Below are 18,060 nucleotides of genomic sequence, written 5' to 3'. Positions count from 1 at the left end.
GGGCAGTGTATGAATTAGGAGGGGCCACAATTCAGCTCACACCAGGGAGGGCTGGGGGCCGGGGCCAAGAGGGGTCTCGAGTGAGAGGGAACAGCCCATGGGGGTATCCAGGCGGGGAAGGTGGCCGCGACCTGGGCCAGAACGTGACCCTCACACTTGAGGTAAACGTGACTCTGACCCATGGTCAGGACTGTGCTCTGTTCTGTCCAACCCCCACCCCACAGCCCCGCACAGCAGGGGACCACCGGCCCTGAACTTTGGGCAGGATCTCCAAGGATGCCAGTGGTGGCGGTAGTGTGTAAATGTCATGGTCAGGTGCTGGGCGGAGGGGGAGCAGCGGGGCACCCGGTGGCCCTGGAGGGGCAGCGGCCTTGGGAGGTGCGGGGAGACAGCAGTACTGGGACACTGAGCCCAGGTCCAGTTACTTTCATTTTGAAATTGACTTTCTGAGGGTTTGGGTCTTCTTTTTAAAATGTCACTGCTGTTAATAACAGAGGCAGGGCTGAGGCTGGACACCTGGCATCCCAGCTCTATCCATTTTTACCCAAGATCCTGGGGGAATCTTGACCACCAGAAAGTTTGGAAAGGTGCCCGGGGGCTGGTGGTGAAGGTGTCTGGTCCCATCTGTGGTGGGGCGGGGGGGGGCTCCAGGGTACCTGACCTCAGCCTTGAGGGGCCGTTCTCCTGTTCCACACCCCACCCCCACCCCAGAACAGGCCCTGGCTGACCCAGCCCTCAGCGCAGGGAGCCTGGGTGAACCCGGCATGTACCAGGTGCTGTGGGAGAGCAGGCAGGCCCCTGGCAGGCCAGGGCTGGCCTTCCTCCTCCTTAATAAGTGCCCGGTTGCTGGGCAACACTCATGGGGAAGCTGGGTTTGCAGAGAGCCGCCAGCGTGGGGTGTGGGCACAGGGTTGGCGCCTGCTGCGGAGCTGCCCGGGTGCCTGCTGTTGGGGTGACCAGGTACTGCGTGTGCAGAGATATATGTCCACACTTGAGTGTGTTCCCACCACGGTCACCAGGCTTCCCGGGTGTGAGCTGAGTCTTAACACAGAGGGTCAGACTGTGGCGTTACTGTCCAAGTGTGCAGAAGCATGAGGGACTCAGCTGCCGGGGGTCCCGCGCTTGGCGGGCAGAGCAGGGGGAGGCCAGGATGAGGAGGGCTGTGGGGGCCCAGCAGGGGGGCCCCAGGTGCGCTCACCCCAGTTCCCCCGTGGGAAGGAGCCTCCTGTAGCCAGCCTTCTGCAGACCCTGGGCCCCCTCTCTGGGGATGGCCTGCCGGCTGGGGGGGCAGGGCACTCCAGACCACGTTCCCATGGAAGGAGTGAGCAGTCCCCCGGGGTCGCTAATTCCGGCCGCAGGCAGCTGTGCAGTGGCGCTGAGGCAGTTATTTCTGGCCTGGAGAATTCCTGCCCAGAGCAGGCCCCACAAGCCTGTCCCTTCAGCGGGGCGGTCATCTTCCCGAGGGGCCCCTCCTGGCCCCTCCTGGCTCTGTGCCCCCTGCCCACGCCTTTCCCTTCCAAGGTCCATGGGCTGTGCAGAGCCCCCCACAGAAAGACCAAGATGGGCGGAGGTGTGGCTGGAAGGAGGCCTCACCAGCGTTCGATCCCAGGACAGAGGCAGCCTGGGGGGACAGTTCCTGAGCCTTCAGCTGCTCCCAGCAGGAGCCACGCCAGAGCCATGACCTGGAGCGCCATCAAGAAAGCTGGAAATGAGGGAGAGAATAGGGGCTGGGGGTTGGCTTCACTTTCAGGCAGCAACCTTCCTTGACGGTGGGGTGGGGGGGGGGCGGCGGCTCTGGTCCCCCAGGGCACTTGTGCATGCTGCCACCAAGTGGCTGACGGGGTCTTCACAAGGTTCCATGGCCTACACAGGGGCTTCTTGCCGGCATGGTGATTGGAGGTGGAGACAGGGCACTTTTCCACTTAATTATGCCTTGAAAAACTCCCGAATCCAGCTCTTTATTAAGAGCTGAATAGAGATGTTAGCACTCTTCCTAATTAGCATGGTCCTTAGAATCCCGTGCAATTAGGGAGCTGTGGGCATGTGCTCTGCTCCTAGGTGTCCTGTAGTCCTGGGGGTGGGGATCTTCCTCCCTGAGAAATATGACCGCTAGGCCTTCGGGGCCACCATCTGGAAGATGCGCACGTGTGTGTGTGTGTGTGTGTGTGTGTGTGCAAGAGCATGTGTATATGTGTGTGATGGTGTGTGTGCGTGATTATGTGTTTGGTGTACAGATGTGTGAGCGTGTACATGCAGTCCTGCTCGGATGCACGCCTGGACTGTGTATGGCTCGCAGGAACAGGCAGAGTACAGACATGCGCACACCCAGCACACACAGGGGCACAGGCTCACTCTTGCTGGGGCCTGGCTTTTGTGGGCTGCACCAGCCCCCTGGCCCTACCTGACTGGAGTCGAGGGGCTGCCCACTGTCCCGTTGCCCTGCTTGCCCTTCCCGTGGCACATGGGTGCGGACCACCAGGGTGAGAACAGTGCTTTGCCCGGATTAGCTCAGAAATCTCACAGGTGGTGGGGGTGGGGGTGGGGGCTCTGCGCCCAAGCTGCTCAGGATGACGTGGCAATTCAGACCCAGTGTCCTGGTGCTGGAGACCTGGGTCACGTCCTGCAGGCCCGAGTGCCCAGGGGACTGGGGGAGGGGTTCCGTGCAGACCTGGGTCAGAGCTGGCTTCCAGAGGAGCCTCTGGGCACAGCTCCGGAAGCCTCTTAGGGCCGCTGGCCCAGGGAGAAGCTCTCAGGAACACACTTGGGTCCAGGAGGAGAAAGAACGTTCCAGCAGCCTTGGCCAGCCACTTGTGGGGCGGTGAGCTCCCATCACTGGGGGGGGGGGGGGCGGCGGGCTCCCGTGGGGAGTGGGCTTGCAGCCCCCCAGCTTCCCAGGGAGGTTGCCCTCCCAGGGACAGCTCAGCCCCGAGTCCCCCCCGCGTGACCTCGATCTTCAGCTGAGAACAAACAGCTCCATGTTTGGCTGACTCTCCTCGCTCCCCACCCGGCTGAGTAGAACTAGTGAGTCACACGGGCCCAGACTGTGGTGGGGGGACCAGGGTGGGGGGAGGCCAGATCCCTGCAGCAGGGGTCAGAGCAGAGGGACAGTCAGGGGAGGCCAACGGATGCCGCCTGGGCACAGGGGCCAGGAGAGCCCGCAGGTGGGACCCTCGCCCGCCTTGGTCCTCATGGTCTGCTCCTGACCCAGACCCCTGCCCCGCGTGACCACGGCAGGCCCCTGGCCCCCCGGGACGGAGCAGGAGGAGAGTGGGGTACTGTGCCCCACAGTGGCCTGGATGGATCCTGTTGCTGCGATGCTGGGTGAGCTGCGTCCAGGGAGTTCTAGGATAGGCAGGCAGACCTGTGCTTCCGAGGGGCACGAGTGGCCTCTGGGGACTGGCAGTCGTCTGTCCCCACAGATGTGGATGAGGGGGCAACTTGGAGCTGCCCATGGAAGACTGGGGCCCTTCCATGTGCAGAGCTGCTGTGGGCAGGGAGGGGGCCGACGGGCCCCTTTTATTTCTAACTTCAAATTACTCTGCCTGCAACTGCCATGAGGCCACACACCCTGCTCCTCACTGGTCCCTTGGGTCCCCCTCCTGCCCTCCCCACTTCTCAGACACTAACAGGATCCCTCTGGACCCCACCCCCTCCCCAAATTAAAACCCTGTGGTGGCTTCCTGTGGGCAGGTGGTGGAGACTGGGAGCTGAACTGAGGGGATCCCTGGGCTGCGGGAGCCCCCGCCAGCCCTAAGCTGACCCAGGTCCCCCTCACCTGTTAGCAGCTTGTCGTCATGGCAACGGCGTCAGGGGAAAGGGAAACTTCCTTCTATCATGTCCTGAGCTGCCCCCTCCCTCTCCCCCTCAGAGGCCCCTTGGGAGACCCACCTTGCTCTTTCCTGGCCTTGGGATGGCCGTGCTCAGGCCCTGCTCTGGAAGTCTCTCGGGCACCAGTGGCTCCCACACCCTGTTGGGTTTGTCACCTGACTCTTGAGACAGGTCCTATATGGCACAGTGGGCTTGAGTCCCTGGCAGCTGGCTTTGTTCTGAGCCCTTGGGGGCAGACACCTGCTCCCCACCAGGCCCTGGAGTCAGGACCCCTCCACGTTAGGAGGATCAGCACACCCTCAGGGGCAGGGGCCCTGCTTCTATGTCCCTGCAGGTAGTGGCCTGGGCACCCCCCAGGGAATGAAGGCAGCTGGCCTGGCTCACCCGCCAAGCTGCAGCTGAGGGGTGTAGCTGCAGAGGTGTCTGTGTCCACTTGGGGGGCTCCTGGTGGACGCAGCACAGCTGTGTTGGGGCCCCTTTGCCACCCAGATCCCCTTGTTTCAACCTGCCGGTCTTGGCCATGCTGGCCTGTCTCCCCTGTCTGCAGTCCAGCGTGCGTGAACATGTGCATGTGTGTACACACATGTGCCAGGTGACCCAGATGCCTGTTCTGTCCCACTGTCTGGAGACCCCCAAATCTGCAGGAGAACATCCTGCCCCTGGCAGGGCCCCATCACTGTAGTAGGAACCTTAATTAATGAATTACTTCGCTAACTAATTAGCCAAGAGTGCTTGTGGAAGAACTGTCTCCAGCCTCTGGGGAAGGTGCATGTGCCCTGGGGTGCTGCACTGGTGCTACAAGTGAGACCAGACCCCCAGGCCAGGGCAGAAACGTTCAGGTTTCAGGGGTCTGTCTCTGCCTAGACCCTCTGGCTGCATGTGGAGGCTGGCAGCGGGGAAATGGGCCAAAGCCCACCCTGGGGTGGGGGAAGGCAGGCATACACAGGCCTCCATGCACGCTCTCTGCCCTCTTAGTGCTGAGGGGGTTCAGTCCCAGGCTCCCAGGAAGCCCCCAGGCTGCCACACGGGCAGAATACCTGCCAGGGCCCTGAGACCAGGGAGCAGATCCCTGCCTGAGGGTCCAGCCTGAGTCCCTGGAGGTTTGGGCATCACTTGCAGAGGAAGGGGTGGAGACCCCCAGAGGTGGGGATCTGCTGAGGCCCTGGAGTGCAGGCCTGGAGCCCTGGGCCCTGCTGGGACCTGGGGGGTGCACGAAGGGCCAGGCCCAGCCCTGGGGATACCCATGCTGACAGCCAGGGTGGGTGCCAAACGGCATGGCCTCAGCACCACGTGTGCAGCTGCTGCCCTGCCTTTGAAGGCGGCGGAGGGTCCCCCATGTCCAAGGAGCCCTGCTCTCGCTTGGTCAGGCTCAGCCCCTGCCTGTTGGGCATCAGCTGCAGCCCCAGCCCCGTCTCATCCACACCCATGAGCTGCTGACCCTGGGCAACCCTGAGCTCTGGATGCCCCGCCCTGCCCCACCCCTCCCATTCCCACAGGCTGCACTGCCCTTGGGCCTGCCCATGGGAGGCACGTTTCAAACAGCATCACCCAAGATGAAGTTCACATATCATAAAATTAGCCATTATAAAGTGAACGGGTCAGGGACATTTAGTACATTAACAATGTGGCCGATCACTACGTCTCCCTAATTCTGGAATATTTTCTCATCTCAAAGGGACCCCCGCCCACCTTCTGCCAGCGCCTGGCACCCACTGATTCACTGCCTCAGGATTTGCCAGTTCTGGGTGTTTCATACAAATGGAACCATACAAAACACGGCCTTTGTGTCTGGGCTCTCGCTCACCACATTTTTAAGGTGCATCTGTGTTGTCACAGGTGTCGGTACTTCACTCCTCTTCATGGCTGAGTAACGCTCCAGTGCACAGATGGACCACACTCTGTCCATTTGCCTCTTGGACCTTGGGGTTGTCCCCACCTTTTGGCTGCTGTGAATGCGTGTGTATGTGTGTTAATCACTGGTTTTCAGGTCTTTTGGGTGTGAACTTGGACTGTGTGGGGACTTAGGGTTTAGCCGTCTGAGGAACTTCCAGGTGGTTGACTCCTCATCTCCCAGCCTCCCGGGTGTCCAGAGTGGGAGCTGCACTTGGACGGTGGCCATAGGTCCTGCCAGGAGCCTTCTGAGGTCTATGTGAGCTGGTGGTCCACAGAGGGCCCTGCTGGCCAGCTCAGCCATCACCATCCTGCCTGCTCCTCTAGGGGGTGCTCAGAACAGCCTGGGCGGAGGCCATCACAGGGCCACGGTCGTGGGTCTGGGGTGTGTGCCACCGGTCCTTCAGTGGGGTTCCTGCCAGTGTGAGGCTGATTAGGGCATCCTCTCTTGTTAGTGGTGTGTGTATCGGATTAAAAAAAAAAAAACAACAACGCAGCTCTCTGTTCAGATACTGGCAAGGGGAGGCTGTTGTGAGTCTCCTTCCGTGGCAACGTTGGGAGATGTGGGTCACCGCCTGAGGGGCAGAGCAGGAGGCCCGTGGTCTCCCGCTGCCCTGGTGAGCATGGGGCTAAGTGTGTCTGCTTTGGGTGGGTGGGTAGCCCCAAAGCCAGGAAACTGGTCTGTCAACAGCCCACACAGGCCACAGCGCCTGGACTTCCTGACACCTCACCTTTGTCATTGCACCAACAATGCACGACTACAGTGTCCCCCTTCCTCTCCCCTGTCCTGGCCCCATCTTACCTCACCCGCAGCGGGCCACGTTCTCCCTGCAGTGAGGCTTCTGGACCTTTGCAGAGCTTGGCGTGCACGTTGCAAAGCAGCCTCCTGTGTTGCGCATTCTCCATAATGGGTCCCCTGTTCCCCACCGTGGGCTTTTCCTGCTCCATCGCAGGACGTGTTTGTGCTGATAGGACAGCACTGCCGCCTCCCTCACATTGAGACATTCGACGTGTTGGTCTTGGGATCACAGATGCTGCTGCCTGGTGTGTGGTGGGCCCCCTGCACCTGGGCTGTGGACCTCAGGGTATCTGGGCCCACAGCCTCGGTGGGTCCGGGAATTGCCCGGTTCTTGGTGAACGTGTGGACAGAGGGCTCAGTTCTGGGGGCCGTGCTGTGCCAGGAGGGGGCCGGTCCTGGGGTCTCCCATGCCTCCCACTGATCCTCTGTCGCGGCTGGCTTGGGCCCCGTGGGGTATCGGGGCCCCGGGGCTGTCATTTTGCCTCAGCCAAGGCCTTAGGGCATGGGCGCACTCACGCCCCCTCCTCAGTGGTCCAGCTGGTTTTTCCGCAAGACGCAGGAAGACAGTGCTTCCTCCCCCATAAATAAACATGTGCTTTCTTCCTCCAGCAGATTGGAAGCGCAAGGTTGAGTGCTTCCAGAGATGAAACCTGGGGCCACGTGGGCGTGCCGGCTGAAGGTGCCCGGGCGCAGAGCAGCAGGGAAGGGGCGGCCGCAGGGCCCCTCCCCCAGGGCAGGGAAGGTTTTACCCACCAGGGCCCGCCTCCCCGGGCTGTGTGTCTACAGGCAGGTCTGGTGTAGGTCCGGTCGGGAGCCCCAGGACCAGCCTGGTGTCCACCCTTCAAGCTGGTCCTCACATCTCCCTGTCCGTTGGGGCAGCTCATCCATACCACACAGGAGGTCACGGCGCTGGATGTTGGGGTGGGTTTGGAAGCCCAGCCATCTCCGGCTCCCCACCCATGCACAGCAGCCCCGAGGGCCTCCCATATGGTGTGTCCAGCTTGGTCCTGCCTGTCTGCTAGGGGTCGAAATCACCTAGAGCCACCTCTTTCCTATATGTGTCCTGGGCCCTGGCAGTGCGGGGAGGACGGGGCTTGGACGGCTGCTGTGGGAATAGGGCAGACAGCAGGGGGAGAGAGGGGGTTGCCACGGTGGTCCCAGCTCAAGCCACTGTGGCCTGCCTGGGTGGTGGCCATGGCCATGGTGAGGAGGGCACAGGTGCTGACCCAGGCGTCCTGAGTCGGGGGCTCTGGGCCACCCTACCCTGGGCTCCCATTTTCCTGCTGCCGGGATCCCTCTGCTGCATCACTGGCCTGGGCACGTGGACGCTCATGTGGACTGTCGAGGGTTGGGTGGGCCTAAGGGAGCTGAGCTGGCCCAGCAGCTTGCTATGGGGAGCAGCCAGCTCAGGCCTTCTCATCCTCCTGAGAGCTTTGCCTCTGTGTTATCTCACGATGGCCATGGGGGGAGCATGCCCTGTGGGGTCAAGGCCTCGTTCCTACACGGCCCTGTGTGGGGGCCACTGTGACTGGAGGGGCCTGACTTCAGCCACTTCTGGAGACCCCTCCCTGCGGCCCTCGAGCCATCGTATTCCCCGCTGGTTTGTGGCTCTGGGTCCTGGAGCGGTGTCTCCTGATGAGGGACGCCCAGCTCCGCTGTCTGTCTCCTGGTGACAGCATCCAGCCCTTTGTCCCGCAGATCCTGCTTGCGTCCTCAGCATCCACAGCATGGGGAAGACATAACGTCCCCTCCCTCCGTGTGTCTGGGGCCAGCAGGGGGAGGGGCCGAGGTGGCCTTCATCAGGATGAGGGACGGGATGGGGGATACTTTATAGAAGGGGGTCTGGGAGAATCTCAGCATCTGAAAAGTGACTGTTGTCACCCCTGTTTTACAGGTAGGGAAACAGGCTAAGAAAGGGTGAGGGGTGGCTGGTGGTAGAATTGGGGGTCGGGTTCTCATCCCCGGACTCATGGAGTGAGAGATGGCCCATCTGTGGGCCCCAGAGACCCTGAGCCAGCAGGTCTGGGTGGGCTGTGGGCAGCTGCGTAATAATGAGAATTTGGTTTGGGGGGTCCAGGACCACCCTTTGGGCCACACCACCTTAAACCACACAGGCCTCAGGGACCCCCACCCTGTTCCAGGACCCTGGAGGCCACCATCATTGGTGAGAGACAGTGGCATGGCTGCCAGTGGGGTGCTGGCAGCCCCTGACGTGTGCTGATTGGCCTCAAGCCCCTTCTGGCCTCCACACACACTCCCCGCACGCCAGCTCCCCACCTCGCGGCATCATAGTGCAGAGATGACCATGTCTGCCCTGCTGCCCTCTGGGGTGGCCCCACTTCCGAGCTGGCTTCCAGGCGGGCCAGTGCCATGTTCCAAGCAGCCCTTGGTGTACTTTTAACCATCTGGAAGTCCAGGAATAGGAAAGAACGTGGAACTAGAAACTCTGGAGTGGTGTGCCGCAAAACCTAGGCCCTGGGTGAGCAGGCCCTCTGGCTGCTGGGCGAGTGCCTCTCCCCAGCCCTGAGCTTGCTGGGACGTGGCCACTTCAGCACCACGGACAGCGGCCACCATCCCTCTTGGCCTCCTGGCCCTCGGGGCGGGCATCGGATTTGTTTGGGGTGCATTGCTGTCATGGTCCGGGAGACCATGGAGCCAGCACCTGCTCTGCACTGACTGGGGGAGGCTGGCCCACGGGCATGGCTGCTGGGGTGGGAAGGTGGGTCAGTCCTTGCTGAGCCCCACCGAGGCTGCAGAAATGAGAAGGGAGGGAGGAGGGAGGAGACCGGAAGGAGGCTGATGCTGGGACAGGTCAGCCAAATGCTGGGAGGGCTTTGTGGGTGGAGTGTGGGACCCACGGGGGGGTACAGCATTTGAGGGGTCGCTGGACGGACCAGTGCTCTGCTCCCACTGCTGATCCGTGCTCTAGCCCTGGCTCTGGGCTCATTTCCACACCTCTCTGGGGACCAGTTTCTCGCAAGTCCCCAGCCTGGGGACAGGCTGCCCCAGGGAGAGTCACTCCATGCCCCACCCTGCCCAGGCTGGACACCAGGGGCCTGTTAGGCCAGGGGACATCCCTGGGTCCTAATGGGTCAAGGCCTAGGGTGGTCTAGGAACATGGGTCAGGGGGCTCTCTGCCCTTCTTTCAACCTCTGGACCTGGGCAGAGCCTTCCTGGCTATGGGGTCCCATGGAGAGACCCATGCCCCCAGCCCCTCTGTGTGTGGCCAGGCCTCAGGCAGCACCACAGCCCCCCTGCCGTGCTGGCACAGCCGCCTCTTCCCAGCCACACATCAGCCTGGCTTCTCTGGACCCGCAGTGGAAATTGACTCTAATTTGTAGAATTTGGTTCAAAACCTAAAGGATTTTGAATTAAAACTCAGAAAATCCATCTGTGTAATTAAGCCTCTGGAAGTCAGTGGCCTTGTGATGAGAGTCCGGTTGGCACCGCCTGTCCTCAGCTGCCCACAAAGGCGTGACCAGGAAATGGCTGTGACGTGTGGGGCTGATGGAGCCCTCCCCCCACCGCTGGCGGATCCCCTCTCTGGGCAGGGCCAGTGGGACCCTGTGTGTGGGGAGCTCCTCCCTGGGCAGGGTGGCTCTAAGTGCTTCTCCTGTGTGCACTTTGCACAGAAAGACGAGCAGGACCCCAGGAGCTCGTCCCTCCCAGGGTGTTTGGGGTGGTGGGGGAGGGGGGCTGGGGTGTATCATAGAATAGTAACCCCAAAGGGGGCATGCTCATGAGGATGGATAGGGAACTTTCTGGGCTGTGCTGACCAGGTTGGTCACCCCAGCCACATGGACAGTGTCCCCACCTCACACACAAACCTGTGCTCATCCTGCTGCATGGGGTCACTGTGGCCGTGGAGGTTGTCCTGAGCCCCTAGGGCTTGCCTCCAGGGCAGGGGTGGCAGGTGGGGCCATGGGGCCAGTGGGGTCAGGAGAAAGCCGAGGTTGGTGGGTGGTTTTTGCTTGTTAGTGCTTTGGGAAGGTATCGAGGTAGGACCCCGGCCCAGGACCTCAATCTGGGCTATCTTTGCAAGTTGCTGGGAGCCTAGTTTGTGGCTCTTGCTGGAGACTGGGCCCCCCTAGCCCCTGATCAAGTAACGTCTCATGGGTCCTGGCCCAGCCCAGCCCAGGGCTCCAGACATGCACTGCACCGTTGAGGACCAAGGTTCTTAGCTCTGCTCAACGCCAGCTCCGGGGTCTATGGTGATCCCAGAGTGAACATGGGCATGGGCCTGGGAGAAATCGGGCAGCAGGCTCGCGACATCAGTCTGAGATGAGGGGCATGAAGCTGGTGGAAGAAGGGAAGAGCTGAGGGCTCAGAGGCAGGCTAGGCTGGGCTGGGCTGGGCTGGAAACCCTGATGCTCCTGGATGGAGCAGGATGTTCGCCATGTGGGAGGTGGGAGCTGGCCCGGCGGAAGCACTCGGGGTCAGGGGAGAGCTCGAAGAAGTGGGGCAAGGAAGGAGGGTCCCAGGACCCAGGAGCAGACAGTCCCCACACCCCCACTGCCTGTATGGGCAAACTGAGGGCCCAGGCTGCTCTGTGCTGTCTCCCTGCAGGGGTTGCGGGGGGGCCACGTGCCTGCAAGACCAAGGGTCAAGCCAGGCCTGGGGAGCATCTGAGCCTCGTGCGCCCAGACCCAGAGCTGCCTGCTCCCTGCTGTGTGGCAGTGTCCTCGCTGGTGGGACTGGGGGTGCTTGTCCTTCAGGCATGTCATCCACAGCTTTAGTGTTGAGAACCCACCCCCACTCCTGGGAGACAGACAATGACACCCTTGCAGCCCCTCTTCCAGAGGTGCTGTTTGCAGCAGTGAAGGACAGAGGAGCCGTGCGCAGCTCCCAGGGGCTGCAGCCGGCGGGGTCAGGACACGGGGAGAGCTGCGGTGCCCTAGGACTGGCTTCAGTGTGTGGCCTCAGCATCCCATGACACAGCCTGGGACCCACGCCCGGTGCCCTCGGGCGAGTCACCAGAGCTCCCAGTCTGTGCAGGGCGGGCTGGACTGGCTGGCGCACAGTAGGTGCACTATGGGTGTTTGGAGCAGCTTTCGGCTGCAGCTCTCTCCTCCGCCAACCCCACCCACGGGGACCTTGCAGCACCCACAGGCCCTGACTGTGCGCCGAGCCACCCTGCCAGCCCTTCTCAGCCAGCTCCCGTTGCGCTGTCACAGGCCTGTGGGGTTGGGCCCTCAGCGCTGTCTTAGCAGGACGCTGATTTCTGTTTTTCTGCAGCCGAATCACAGCAAAGGCACTTGTTACTGCTGAACCCATTAAGTGTAATTATGGTGCTCTCAGTGGGAACGGGTAATTACATTGGTGGCCCAGTGCCACACTGTGCAGTGTGCCAAGGGCCAGGGGCTTCAGAGCGGCAACTGTTGGCCCTGCCCTTGCAGGGAGGCAGGGGGAGAGGGGTCTGGGCGGGGCAGGCTGCCGGGCCCCACAAAGGAAGTACACACATGGCCTGGCCTTCCTCCTGCCCTGATCCCGGGGCCTGTACACCTGAATAAGCATGCAGGCCCTGAACCTCCCCAGGCCTTGTCCTTCCCTGACTCCAGTCACAGCACAGCCTCTGCCAGTTTGTGAGGTACCCTTGGCATCAGAGCTCCTCACAGGTGGGGCCGCATGGACCCCTGGCCCAGTGCCCACATGTGGTGGAGCATGGAGTGGGCACTCATGGCCCTGGGACTGACCTTCATTTTGGGGAGCAGGGCCCTGCTGCTTTGGTCACCTCGTTGATCCATGAGATACGCGTCCACCTACCCAGCTGGAGGAACACAGGGGAAACGGAGGGGCACCAAGGCTCCAGGTCACACAGCCAGTATGTGCTGCAGCCAAGGAACCTGAGGGTGGATGCGCTGTCCCTGTCATCCTGCCTCAGGCCCCTCAGCGCCGGGCGGGCTGGGGGCTGCAGGGCAGGGTGGGGACTGCAGGACGGGGTGGTCCCCAAGTGGGTAGGTGCAGGGTCTCAACACCAGGTTTCTCAGGCTGTCTACTGACACGCGGTGTTTTCCAAGTGCTGACTTCTCTCTCTTTAAAGGAAAGTCCCCCATCCACCCCGCACCAGCCCAGAGAAGACCTCTGGGGGCCTCCTGCTCGCGCCCTCACTCTCTCCAGCACAGGGCAGGACAGGCAGGCAGCCCCACAGAAAGCCCGCCTTGGAGGGTGAGGGTGGGTCGCGGTGGGAGGGGGTTCTTGACATGGGGGTGGTGTGTGGGGTACAAGGAATGCCTCCAGGGCCCTCCCATCTGACGGGCACTTACCTGCATCCAGGAGTTTGGGTGAAGCCCCAGTCCCCCAGCTGGGGATCCCCCCCACGCAGCCTATCCCCCATCGGGCAGCCCCTGGGTCACCTGCCTGGGGTGTGGGTCCCTTCCTCATACATGACACGGCCGGCCCACCACAGGGCTCCCCGATCTCCTGATGAGCCAACGGAAGCGAACATGGGGGTGCACCCCTGTCTGGAGACAGCCACTGAGGGCGTCATAGCCAAAGTAATGCCATGGCCTCTGTGGTGCCACGGTGCCACCTGGTGGCCACTCCCAGAATGGCTGAGCATTCTGGGATCCTGGGTGACTTTTCGTTCTGAGGGCCAGCGACCCCACAGGGTGGCCAGGTTCACACAGCACAAGGGGATGCAGCCCTGGCTGCTGGCCCGGCACCCTAAAGTCCTGGCTGGATACCCTCCTGCCAAAGGGAAGACGCTCCTGGACAGGACCCTTCACGGGCTGGCGGCTTCTACTCCCAGGACTAACTTGGGGCGGAGGGTGTCCTCACTCACCTGTCCTTCGTCCATGTCCCGGCCCCCTTCATCTGGGCACACAGTAGGGCTGCGGGTCCTCCGGGTCCAGGCACTGAGCTGGGCTCAAGTCCACATTGCTCATCGCCCATCGCTGTGGTCAGGGCATTCTCCTTCTGCTGGGGTCACGGAGGGTTTCATGCAGGGCCGGGGGAGAGGTCTTCAGGGCTGCCCTCATGAGGTGTCTGTGGTACTTGGGGTCCCAGCTGGACAGTGCTGGTGAGACTGCTAATTTGAGGGGCTGATCTCAGTTTAGGGCATCACAGTTGGGGGAGTCTGGCAGAGGGGCAGTGGCTGGCCTCCCGCCTCCATCCAGGGTCCTGCTGTACATGAGGGGTTGGCAGCAGTGTCCAGAGGCCGGTGTTGGGGGTCTGTCCCTCACTGCCCAGCCTATGGCCTGGGCACGGGGGCGCGGATTTTGAGGGACTGTCCCTGTGGCAGCTGTAGGGGGTGCTGGGGGTGGGTTCTGGGGCTCCCCCACCTGCCACATGGACCCTTAACTCGGCACCTGCCCCACATGGTTCGAGCACGTCAGCATGCTGGTCATCATGCTCAACTGCGTGACCCTGGGCATGTTCCGCCCCTGCGAGGACGTCGAGTGCCGCTCGGAGCGCTGCAGCATCCTGGAGGTGGGCGGGGCAGGCGGGGCGGGGCAGGGGGGGCGGGACTGGCCACAGGTGACCTGGGCTGGGTGTGAGGGGTGCAGGCCCAGCTCTCAGGCCCCTCTCCTGCAGGCGTTTGACGACTTCATCTTCGCCTTCTTCGCGGTGGAGATGGTCATCAAGATGATCGCCCTCGGGCTGTTCGGGCAGAAGTGCTACCTGGGCGACACGTGGAACAGGCTGGACTTCTTCATCGTCATGGCGGGGTATGGCCCTGCCCCACCGCAGACCAGACCAGGGCGGCCCCTGTGCCTGGCCAGGCCTGGCTGGGAGCCCTGCCCCCCTCAGACCCCATGGCAGCCCCTGGGTCCCCCAGGAAGAGGGATGGGGAGGTGTACTCAGGTGGTGCTGGGTCGGGGGGGTAGCTGGGTCTGGGGTGCCAGGGGCAGGACACTTGTCCAGGGCTCCCTGTGCCAGCACTAGGGACAGCAGGACAGACACAGGGTGATGGAGTGGCCTGTGAGTGGTGAGGAGCCCCCAGTGGTAACCTAAGGTTATACTTCCCCTGCCCTGGAGCCCACGCCAGGCTGGGTGCCTGGTGTGGGGACCAGGCCTCTGGCATGTGCTCACCTGCCCTGGGCCTCCTGGCCTCAGCTGGCAGGGTGCCCTGGAGAGAACCGTGTGCCCGCTGGCCTGGCTCTGACCCCAGAGCACCTGTCGGCCGCCTGAGCGCCCGTTCCCTCTGCCCCGCTCCTAGCATGATGGAGTACTCTCTGGATGGACACAACGTGAGCCTCTCGGCCATCCGGACAGTGCGTGTGCTGCGGCCCCTCCGTGCCATCAACCGTGTGCCCAGTAAGTGACCGTCACACCCGGGCCTGGGACAGGCGTGTCCTGCCAGCCCTGATGAGAGCTTTTGAGGACCCACTGGGGCACAAGGCCAGTAGGCCACACTGCCTGTGTGGCGTCTGGACGCTCTGGCCCCAGCCCAGACCCCAGTGCCGGGGTAGGAGAGGCTGGCCTCCTGCCACTCGCCATGGGAACCTGAGGATTTGCCACTGCTTTTCTGGGGAGGACAGAGCAACCCTGGGCCGAGTTGGGGTGTGATGCGCAGTCAGACTGTGTGGGGTCCCGACTCCCCACAGTGCTGCTGAGTGACAGGGGCCATTCTGAACCTCAGATTCCTCATCTGCACAGCATTTGGGGTCGTGCCCGGGAGCTGTGCAGGACTTGGTTGCTCTCTTGTCTGTCCCACCCTGGTTCTCAAGTCTGAGTTCTGCCAAAGGGTCTGGTGCTCAGGGAAGGGTGGAGAAGCTTCCAGGGGGTCATGTGGCAGCTCGTTTGGAATGTGGTCTGTCCGGACCCAGGTCATCTGCCCACATGGGGCTGTTTGGGAGTTTCTGTGTCTTCCAAGTCTTCAGGGATGTGATCGAATTCAGCTGTTAATTTTCCTGGGGTTGTGTGTGGGTGGTGCCCGTGTGACTGTAAAGTGAGTATACACACACGTGCATGTGGGTCTGTGTGTGCTGTGTAGGTGTGCACAGCCTTTCTGGCTGCCTGATCTGGGTCCTGGTGGCCTCAGCACTGAAGTCTGGGTGGTCAGGGTGTGTCCTGCGGCCCCTCCAAGAAGTCATACACCCCCAGTGTGGGTCACTCCCTCCCCCTGGGGCTGTCAGCTCCACCAAAGGGCAGGTGGGTGAGGTTTATGCTGTGAGACCCCTGGGCCTTCCTTCTGCTTGCCACCTGGCTATACCCTCAGGGATCAGACAGGGCTCAGATGCTATGTGATCCTGGGCAAGTACTGTACCTCTCTGAGCCTCGGTTTACCCAACTCTGAATGTGGTCCTCCTCAAGGATGGCTGTGGGTTGAGGTGAGGTGTCACACGTGGTTCTTGGCTCTGTGCCCAGCACCATCAGGCACTCAGTCTGCTCACCTGGACCCCCTTTCAGTGTGTGAAGTGATAATACAGCCCCTTTTACAACACAGATCTTCACTTTTCAGACCAAATGCCAGCAGCTTGGCCTTGCTCTGGGGACATGCCCTGGTCCCAAACAGGACCATGTGCCCCTCGCAGTGAGCCCCCAGTGTCTCACTCTGGCTGCCTGGGGTCCACTCTGACGCTGGACCACATGTGGCCTTTTGAGCCAGCTGCTGTCTGGCCAGGGTGGTGCTCACTTTGTCCCTGATGAATCTTCCTCCTGGCCATTTCTGAAACTTAAGTGCTTCTCCCAGCTGTGATTCCCCGCTGTGACCCCAGGGGTCCCACCTCTGCCATCCAACAGCTCCAGGGTGCTCTCCACGAGGCCCCCTGGCTCAGCCCCCTGGCCCAGGGCTCTGCCTGCACCCTTAGGTCAGCTCTTGCTTGTTTCTGGAAACAAGTCTTATCTTCACTGAGGTCTGGGACGGGGGCAGGCCCGGGACCAAGGGGCGCATGGGGCTTGGCTGACCCACTCCCTCGAATAATTGGTGTACACGCAGCCCATCGCACCCAGGAACAAGAGCTTCAAAACTGCCTCTCAAAAGCCGCTTCCTGCCCTGGGGTGCCCATAGCCCCTGCTTCCCCTCCAGTGCAGGGCTCTGCTCAACGTGATTCTCACAGAGAATGGAAAGAACCGCTGGTTCCTGAACCCAGTATCTGCTGCAAGACCCCCAGGCTGCTGCTCGCATGCAGGAGCCTGGGGCCGCGGGACTCCTGGTCTGGTCACCCTGGGGGCCTGCCTGACTGCAGTGTGTTCCCATACGGCATTCGCAAGGATCAGGGACCTCCCGCCCTGAGCCCCTCCAGGCCATGGCCTTGCTCCCCTCTGTGGTGTCTTACCGCAGATGTTTGTCCTTTGGGGCATGCTGGACTTGGGGGGGCCCAGCTCATGTCCCTCACAGAGGTGCTGGTGTCCATCTGTGAATGGCAGAGGGCTCAGGGCTCCCAGGAGGGCCTGGCGCCTCAGGGATTACCAGGAGGGCTCTGCTGCACTGACCGGCTGCCCTACCACCTGCAGGCATGAGGATCCTGGTCACGCTGCTGCTGGACACGCTGCCCATGCTCGGGAACGTCCTCCTGCTCTGCTTCTTTGTCTTCTTCATCTTCGGCATCGTGGGTGTCCAGCTTTGGGCTGGACTGCTGCGCAACCGCTGCTTCCTGGACAGCACCTTCGCCAGGTGCAGGGGCCCTGCCCACCCTGCAGGACATGCCCCAGTCTGCTCTTCCCAGGGCCTGCCCCCAGAGGCTCCTCCTCTAGCAGGCTCCTCCCCCTCCAGGCCCCTCCCCTCCCCACCCAGAGGTTCCTCCCCTAACGGGCTCTTCCACCAACAGTCTCCTCCTTCTCCAGGCTCATCCCCTAACAGGCCTCCTCCAGGCCCTGTTCCCAGGGACACACCCTTCCTGGAGCAGCACTAGCACTGGTGGGCCTGGGTCTGTCTCTGTTACTTTTGGTTTTTATTTGTGTTTCTATCTGTGTCTGTTTGTCTGTTTCTCTCTGTCTCTCCATCTCTGTGCCTTCAGGAACAGCAACCTCAGCTTCCTGCGGCCATACTACCAGCCGGAGGAGGGTGAGGAAAACCCCTTCATCTGCTCCTCTCGCCGGGACAATGGCATGCAGAAGTGCTCGCACATCCCCAGCCGCCGCGAGCTGCGCGTGGAGTGCACGCTGGGCTGGGAGGCCTATGGGCAGCCACAGGCCGAGGGTGCAGGTGGCACGGGCCACCACACCTGCATCAACTGGAACCAGTACTACAATGTGTGCCGCTCAGGCGACTCCAACCCACACAACGGGGCCATCAGCTTCGACAACATCGGCTATGCCTGGATCGCCATCTTCCAGGTGGGCTCTGGGTCTCCGCTGCACTGGGCGCCCAGCACGCGGGGCCTGGGGGCTGGTACCAGGCAGGCGTGGAGGGCCCGCTGCCCTCTCAGGGCCGTCCGTGTGTCCAGCCGCCTGCCCCCCACCAGGTGATCACGCTGGAGGGCTGGGTGGACATCATGTACTACGTCATGGACGCTCATTCCTTCTACAACTTCATCTACTTCGTCCTGCTCATCATTGTAAGTGCAGGGGCGGAGTGGGAGGCACGGGGCGAGGGGTGGGGGGCGCCCCCGCTTGGCGACAGCCCCGTCTCAGATCCCAAGCTCCTCCTCTGTTAGCAG

At 62.2% G+C, this 18,060-nt stretch overlaps 1 protein-coding gene across 2 annotated transcripts in view; it reads left to right on the top strand.

Moving 5' to 3' along the window:
• CACNA1H (calcium voltage-gated channel subunit alpha1 H) overlaps nucleotides 1-18,060 on the top strand; it is a gene marked incomplete at its 5' end in the record, with an annotated part of 62,968 nt that overhangs the window by 22,628 nt on the left and 22,280 nt on the right. For both annotated transcript variants that reach the window (XM_082670546.1, XM_082670545.1), the window contains 6 exons: nucleotides 13,834-13,945; nucleotides 14,051-14,184; nucleotides 14,676-14,773; nucleotides 16,916-17,075; nucleotides 17,419-17,737; nucleotides 17,866-17,958. In XM_082670546.1, coding sequence (XP_082526672.1) covers nucleotides 13,834-13,945; nucleotides 14,051-14,184; nucleotides 14,676-14,773; nucleotides 16,916-17,075; nucleotides 17,419-17,737; nucleotides 17,866-17,958 — 916 coding nt within the window. The remainder of the gene's footprint in view (nucleotides 1-13,833; nucleotides 13,946-14,050; nucleotides 14,185-14,675; nucleotides 14,774-16,915; nucleotides 17,076-17,418; nucleotides 17,738-17,865; nucleotides 17,959-18,060) is intronic.

The sequence above is a fragment of the Grampus griseus genome (genome assembly GCF_964374135.1).
Source record: "Grampus griseus genome assembly, chromosome: 14".
NCBI classification, from domain to species: Eukaryota; Metazoa; Chordata; class Mammalia; order Artiodactyla; family Delphinidae; genus Grampus; species Grampus griseus.
The sequence above is the reverse complement of the archived record's forward strand: the minus strand, read 5'-3'. Positions and strand labels throughout refer to the sequence as shown.